The sequence below is a fragment of the Pyrus communis genome, chromosome 11 (genome assembly GCF_963583255.1).
Source record: "Pyrus communis chromosome 11, drPyrComm1.1, whole genome shotgun sequence".
NCBI lineage: Eukaryota > Viridiplantae > Streptophyta > Magnoliopsida > Rosales > Rosaceae > Pyrus > Pyrus communis.
The window spans coordinates 11,008,918-11,016,751 of record NC_084813.1 but is presented as its reverse complement, the minus strand read 5'-3'; the positions used below and the strand labels follow the sequence as shown (position 1 = coordinate 11,016,751).

Below are 7,834 nucleotides of genomic sequence, written 5' to 3'. Positions count from 1 at the left end.
ATCGGTTCACAACAACCCGGTTCTACGTGTGAGCTCATCCATTCTTAGCTATTAGATCTTTGTCTGCATGGATGGTCCACACGCTTTGTCCGCATCTTAGAAACGCCCTTCATTAGCTTCTGAATTTCTATATTGGGCCAGAAAAAACCCATATTAATTCTATGAGGTTCTCTAAGATGTGGAGCCCACAGTTTCTACAATCTGAGGGCCCAATAGGATTGGAGCCTGCTAGAAAACGACTCTTTCGGAGCAGCATTCGATAGCCTGATACGCAAAAACAAAATTGAGAAATTGGTCGCTCTGAATTTTCCGCCCAGAAAAGAACACCTCAGGAGCCAGGACCTCTCTCATTCGTTCAGAAATTCGATCGAACAACAGGTTCGGATTCCAGTTTGTTTAATAACATTTTGGTTTTCGTTTTTTAATTCGATAAACTATAAAATAAATGGAAATTTGGGTTCTCTATTATTTTTAATTGTGTATTAATTGAATTGAAACTGTGATTAATTACTGTCTGATGACCTGAGAAAAGTAGTTTTTTTTATTGGATTATATATGCATATTTTTTGAAGTGATGAGAAATTTGGAATTTCAGAAAATACTTGTGTTTAATTTCCTTCAGTTTCTCGGAACCCAAACTAACCTATAAGGATGGATTAATCAGATATGAGTGGATTAATTATTTGGATAAAATTTATTTTTATATGCTTCACACATTGACTGTCAAATTGTGTGATTGATTAAATTTCAGCTTGTGCAATGCCATACTGTTTAATTTTTAATTTGAAAATATTAAAATAATTTGCACTGCCTTCAGAAAAAAGATTTCCTGAGTTATATGGAGAATGTTAGTTTGGAGAATGATTTAGCAGTCACTGACATGTTCATTATCTTTCCCCCCTTCTTTAGTGGTGATATTTCCTACAAATTTGTGGGTTTTCAGGACAACTTACAATGGCAGGAAGACATCGTGTTCCACGTGAAGCGATGAATGACCGGCGTGGTTATCCTTTTGAAGGACCTTATGGCCGAGGTCCTCCTATGCGGTCTCTTCCCCATCCTGCAATGTTGGAGGAAGAACTTGAAATGCAACATGCGGAAATTCGGAGACTCTTGGCTGATAACCGGAGGCTGGTTGAGGACCGGATGGTGTTGCAGCATGAGCTTGGTGCTGCCAAGGAAGAAATTCATCGGATGAATGTTGCCTTTTCAGATATTCGTGCTGAAGAAGAAATGAAATCAAGGGAGCTCTATGAGAAAAGTAGGAAATTGGAGGCTGACCTACAGGCAACTGAGCCCTTGAAAAATGAGGCTAAGCAACTTCGCTCTGAAGTTCAGAAGCTGAATACTGTTAGGAAGGAACTTGCCACACAAGTTCAGACCCTCACGCAGGACCTTGCGAGGTTGCAGTCTGACAATAAGCAGATTCCTATGCTGAGGACTGAGATTGATGGTCTGCATCAGGAGCTTATGTTTTGTCGGTGTGGACCTGCTTCTCTTGTATTTGTTTTCATTTTCTTGTCCCAGAGCTCATTTTCAGTGTACATATCTTATCGAGAGTGTACTAGATTGACTGCTTCTATATAAAGTTATTAACTTAGAAGTTTTGTTTTGTAGAAATGCAGTCGATTATGAAAAGAAGGCAAATATTGAGCTTATGGAGCAAAGACAGGCAATGGAGAAGAACCTAGTTTCTATGGCACGTGAAGTTGAAAAACTACGCGCAGAACTTTCTAGGGCTGATGGTAGACCATGGGGTACGGGTATTACTTATTTATCTTACCGTATTCTAGAGGCATTTATTTCCTGCATATGGTACATTTCTTGAACCTTCACTTGTATGGTAAAATTGGCTTCTGAAAACATGTATGAGAATGGTAAACCCCTCTCTCTCTCACACACACGCGCGAGACACTGCACTACATATTCAGGCGCGCAGCTGCAAAGAAACACACAACACTTGAAGACAAACTCACACAGTGGTGAAATAATTATATTTTGCTTACCAAGTTACCAACATATAAATTTTGCATCACATTCTGCTCTTATATTCCTCTTTTTGGTGGAAATACTTAATTTCATGTTTATTGATTCATTGAGCTCTGCCTGGTGTTGAATAGAGGAATGAATTTCATCTTCCACAACCACTTTTGGGAGTTGGGTTGAGATCTCGTATTTCTTATAATCTATTACAGAAATTAACTATTTTTATTTCTTTGCATGGGCGATATTTGAATTTGTTTTCCCAGCGGTCATGTCGTGGAGCAAAAAAAGAGCTTCTTGTGCATTTGGGATTATGGTGTGACATCTTGCTTTCAGTCTCGTAATTCGTATCTCATCCTTTTCTTTCTTTGAAGGTGGACAATATGGTATGAATTTCACCAGCCCAGAAGGGGCTTTTCCTGCTGCATATGGAGATGGATATGGGATGCACACGGTATGCTTGCTTGTATGATTGGAATTCCAATATTTTTTTTCGTAATCAGTTGCTTTTTGCCTTGGTATCTCTTTTCTCGGAAATGGTCTAATGGTGTAGCTTTTAGGTTTACACTTTTCTCTTAAATTGTCTCTATGCTTATGTGTTAGGGTGCTGCCGACAAAGGGCCTATGTATGGCCTGGGTCCAGCTTCATGGGGAGGTTCTGAAAAGCCTCGCATGACTCGTCGCTGACATCTGGGTGATTATTGTTTCAATGACAGAGTCATACATGCCACCTTTGGTTGCTCGTCATCTGAGCCTAAGTGGTCAAGAAGCTTTAGCATCTATGCGTGCACAGCAGCTCAGTACTCAGTAGCCGCTTATTTTTCTCAATACATTGTTAGTCATCTTAAACTGATGTATATAGGGTTTTATTATCTCTTTGCTTGATTACTAGACGTTAATTACCATGTCTGTGATAGTAGTATAATGTTTGCAATTTCCTGTCCTAATTTGCATCAGTTATATCTTATGTTGGTTATTTGACCATGTAACTTATAAAAAGGATTGTTTTCTATCTAGCAATGTTCTCTTGATTATATCTTCCTTTCTCTTCCTGGTTGGTAGAATCAAACTTTAGAATGGTGCTATAGTTTAGTGTTTTCTTTTATGAACTTGTGTGGAGGCTGGAGCATGTCTGATATGCAATTGAAGGGAAGCTATGTGATCATTGTATTGCATGAATGTAGTGCAACCTGTTTTCTGTAGATGATGCAATTGTTGGATTCGAGTTGTGTCGATTCGTAATTGATGAACAGAACATGTATGGTGTTCAGTTTTCTGGGGATGTGGGTTTATTTCTTGGAAATTCCTTGTTGCTGGTTTTGGTGTTGGAGGTGGCCGTGCTATCACTTATGCATCAATTTATCTGCGTGTTGGAAGTGGACGTGCTATTACTTATGCATCAATTAAATAGGAGTCATGATCTCTCTTAGGTGGGTAGTTAGGGCCTAAGAAGTTGTAATTCTCTGGAAGTAAGGCTCAGGCTTTTCCATATGTAGGTTATATTTTGACTAGGACCCCAGGATTCCTTATGGTTTATTTCCCAGGTTAGTATCTGCAGCTCTGTCACAGCATCATTATGTGACTGCTCTGGATTAGTGGCCTTTGGATAAGCACTAGATTTTCTGTTATGCACTATTGAGAAGTTCCTGGTATTACCCATTGCTTTTGGCTGGTATTGGAATAATGGCTTTTGGAAATGTGGCCAGCATAGGCCCTCGTTGCGGCAGTTCTGAGCACAGCTGGTATCTGGTGTATTGTTCTCAATATTTATCTGCGGTGCATGGGGCCCCTGTTATGATGTTCTAATGGAGAGTGTATGTTTGTATAGTTTCAAGTTTTCTGGAGCTTGGTTGAAGTGCTTTATATTGTGAAGGTACTGTAGACCACTCTTTAGTGCTCTTCCTTATGCCCTAAATAGCCAAGTTAGATTTTTCCAGTAGTTAACTTTACTCCGTTGTAAGGGGTATGGTTGAGTAGGATAATTGGGAGTTGTTATTTTTAGCCTGAGGACATGTTTTATACAGAGGTGGAACTTTGTCCAAATAAAAGGGCTGGATGTTGGAGCTTTATATTCCTATTTTGAACTTGGTTATTGAAACAGAGTTGTACAGTGTTTTCTTCTTTCAAATATGTGGATTAGTACGATTTTGCTTTACGGTGAACGTGGGCGGCAGAGTGGAGATAAATAGGTTATATTCTGTTAAAAGTAGATGGAGATTCATGGACTAGTAGTATTCTTGTATCTGTTGGGCATAGTGTAAAAATTCAGGAGCTTGGTCAGTAATGCAATCTTGCTACTTTGTCATGTCTTGTTGCAAAGTTTCTTGTTCCTGATTTTGAGCTGTGAATCTGCAACTTCCATCGTCAAGATATTTCTAGCCACCCCTACAATATGGCAAGTTGCTCCACGCGATGAGATGATGCTGGACTGTCTCAAGAAAGGATGGTGGCCTGCCATTGGAAAAGAGGCGAGCTACTTATCTGAACTTAGAGGCAAGTATTCTTCTTATTTTTATGGGTTTCATGGGTATGGAGTCTTCCATCTTCTTCCCTAGCTGGACTTAGTATTTGATTTTCTATGCTTGTATGTTGCCGCTTTTATATCCTTGACTACTGGTTATATTGCTTTTATTTAAAACTAAGAGTTTCTTTCTTGTAGATTTTATAACTACCTTCAACTAATTTACCGTTAACTTTCTAGTGAATTATTATTTCATTGTAATGCAGACAGTTGTTCCCTATCTTGCTTTATTAAGGCTTATAGGATATTAGTTTCAGACTATCTATAGAAAGACGTCTCTAGTTGGTTGCCTCTTTTAGAGAATACCTTTGGCCGGTCACGTTAATATCTCAGTTTGATTTTCTGGATGAACTTGCGTTGGAAAAGCTGATGAAACAAATAAAGAATGAGGTGAGGTGAGGTGAGATCGTGCTTCTACTCTCTTAAATGGACTTGTTACCACTTACCAGATATAGATTCTTATAAAGGATGATAAGAGTGAGATCTGGTCAGAAGGAAAATGGGGTATTTTTCTTGGTCGACTGGAGCAGCCTATGGGTCTACCTCTTATAATGAAAATTTCAGTTCGAGTCTGGAGATGGGATCTATCTTGATTGGAGAAGTATAGGGCCGTTCTTTTGTTATTCCATTAGACAGTCTAAATTGTTCTCTTGTAACTGTAGGAGTTGATGTTTCTGAAGTTATCAGACAATGGCACAAGTCCTCAGGAGATATGACTGCTAGCTACAGAATTTCATGATGAAAAGCAATAGTCTATACGGCAATAATGATTGGTCTTGGAGCTTGTATCTGACATCTAATAGGAAAAACTTTGATAGTTTTTTTTCATCAACGTAGCCACATGAGCGTAGTCTTTATTCTCAAATGAGGAAAATCTTTAGATGGTTATTGCCCAACAGTCTGATCATCATTGGAAGTGAAAGAAATTGCTTTCTGAATATAGACAGACCCAGTCCACCTGCTCTGGTGGATTGTTTTGTTGAAGATTTAGATTAAAGAACATTTTGATTGAGAAGTTGTAACTGAGTATGTTTCTTGTATGGTCTGCTAGGAACTAAGATTTGACCGAATTCCACAACTTCTATTGAAATTGTTATTCAGTTGCTGATTTGTTGATTGCCTTCCATATACTGCTATAACCTCGCCTACGAGGTGAATTATGATCAGTTAATTCTGCATGCTTGTCATAGTTTTCACTAAAGTTTTGCCCATATTGCACTATGTTGTCTTTAATTGATGGTTTTACCTACTTATCATTTTAGTTTCACAATTTAGCTGTATGTTAACTAATATTTTCACCTTCATTTGCTGCAGATGGAAGGCACGTATTCAAATGCATTAAACAAATATTGAGTGGACCTGCTGTTCCGGAGGAGAATAGATGTAAATGTGATTTATACAAGAGGTTGGTTTGACTTAAAGACTGATGGAAGAAAATATCTTACCCCGTTGTTGAAATTGGTGATAATAGCAGAGTCTATGCAGCCTGTTAATGTTGTTGAAGACTCGAAAGTGTAAGGATGCCCCATGCAGGTTGTCATTTCCGCTAGTGAGTGCATGCTTCCCATCTCCTTTACTTGAGTTCAGATACACTTGCTAGGCAATTCGATGTTAACCTTTTTGACAAAGAAAACTGTCATACAACTGATTTTTCAACATAGCAAAATAGAGGAATCATGTGTCTTACTGGAGCTTGTAAATATGGATTTCACCTTCCGCCTTACTTTCACTTGTCAAATAGGAGATTGATTGCAGCATCTTTTGTCCGGTCATATTGTCTTAGGTGCGCCCTTTTACTTTGCTGTACAACAATGATATGATTGGTTGCAGTGCTATTCTTCTTTCGTATACGCATTTTGTATAATATTCAACATCCTTTTCAATTGTCTTCCATTGCTAATTCACCAATGACCCTTTGGTTTCTCTCTTTTCTGTATCATCAGTATTTACTTCTCATATCTCTTTTGCAAGTCTTTGAGTTTAATTTAGATTAGAAGGTTAAATAGTTTTAACAGTTGAGATTAATTCAGACTCGCAGGTTAATTTTCTCCCTAAAAGAAGGGGTGTAATTTGGCTGTCCTGCTTGCTCCCATGCACTCCTCTCCTGATTGTGGCCGGCCACCCGGTGACACAATCTTCTCACAGTATGCTGCCACTGATGGACGATATCTTGAAGATGTTGTGGATGGATTTACCAGGTCAATCCCAGAAATGCTCGTGCCAGTTGAAGTAGGGGAACCTTCAAGGCAGTAAAAATCATATCAACGCAGCTCCGTTTTGTTGGTCAAAGCAATCGTAAAATGCAGCCTATCTTCTGATTCTGAGATTCCGGCTTACAGTAGCACAGAACTGTCAACATTTTCAGTCTCGGAGGATAGAGTTTCATCCGGCATTTGAATGCCGGATTCCGGATTCCAACAAAGTGGGAACTGCCATTTGCCTGACCTGAAAGTAACTGCAGCTGTTAGGTAGAACCGTACAAGTAATACAACAGAGGAATTAATTGTCTACAAAACTAATCACACTTTCAATTTTGCTTGAAAAAAAAAGAAGCAGCAACTAATATAAGTAGCTGGAAAAGAAATTAGAGCGGATGTGCTCTCACTATGCATCCGAGTTTCAATCTCCCTTCTTGCAGTTATGATTAGTTTAATTAAAATATCATTAGCGAGCTTACTCTATCTAGAAAAAGTTTCAACAGAACATTGGCAACAACTTTTTGGATTAATTTAATTCTCCATCCTTCAATTATTTAATTTTGATTTGACTACTATAACCCTAGAGAGTAGACATATCACGTGGTTTATTGTAGTCTTTGATGAGAGAAGAATCGAATGTGGGTTTTTGTAACTTTCCTCCATTTTGCCACATCCCAATTCCCAACACATCATCATTTTATGGACATTCGTTGGAGTACTACTTAGCTGTTGAAGAATGGAAACAGATGCTGCTGAAACCCAATCACGTATAGACATGCATCCAAATAATTGAAATTGGAACACCGGTTAGACACATATACATCTATAGTTGGAGTTCAACAACAGTTGCCGCTTTTCTTTTAGCGAAGTACACTCTAATTTCAAGTTAAAATTATTAACAAAAAAATGAATACCCTTGATTTGATATTGGGTTCATCTTTTCATTCTTAAATGTGTCGATTTAAAAAAATAAAGAATTTAAATGATTTCCAGTTATGTCAATAAAATAAAAATAGAAAATTGTTATTGGTACTTTAAAAATTCTATTGTCCACTCCTCATAATTTTATTTTTGTTTCTAAATATAAAATATTTAAAATGCTAATAACAATTCTTAAAAATATATGTAAACT

At 37.9% G+C, this 7,834-nt stretch overlaps 1 protein-coding gene across 5 annotated transcripts; it reads left to right on the top strand.

Moving 5' to 3' along the window:
• The first annotated feature begins 247 nt into the window (after nucleotides 1-247).
• Nucleotides 248-7,260, top strand: LOC137708506 (protein FLX-like 3). 5 transcript variants are annotated; one of them, XM_068447599.1, is made up of 7 exons: nucleotides 270-378; nucleotides 910-1,481; nucleotides 1,618-1,763; nucleotides 2,358-2,437; nucleotides 2,587-4,476; nucleotides 5,819-6,053; nucleotides 6,535-7,127. In XM_068447599.1, the coding sequence occupies exons 2-5, from the start codon at nucleotides 955-957 to the stop codon at nucleotides 2,668-2,670; spliced, it is 837 nt and encodes a 278-aa protein (XP_068303700.1). In that variant the 5' UTR covers nucleotides 270-378; nucleotides 910-954; the 3' UTR covers nucleotides 2,671-4,476; nucleotides 5,819-6,053; nucleotides 6,535-7,127. The 5 variants fall into 5 exon arrangements, with proteins under 5 accessions (XP_068303702.1, XP_068303700.1, XP_068303701.1 ...); XM_068447601.1 differs by having other exon boundaries at nucleotides 248-378; nucleotides 944-1,481; nucleotides 5,819-7,127; XM_068447600.1 differs by having other exon boundaries at nucleotides 2,587-2,817; nucleotides 5,819-7,260.
• Nucleotides 7,261-7,834: the final 574 nt, after the last annotated feature.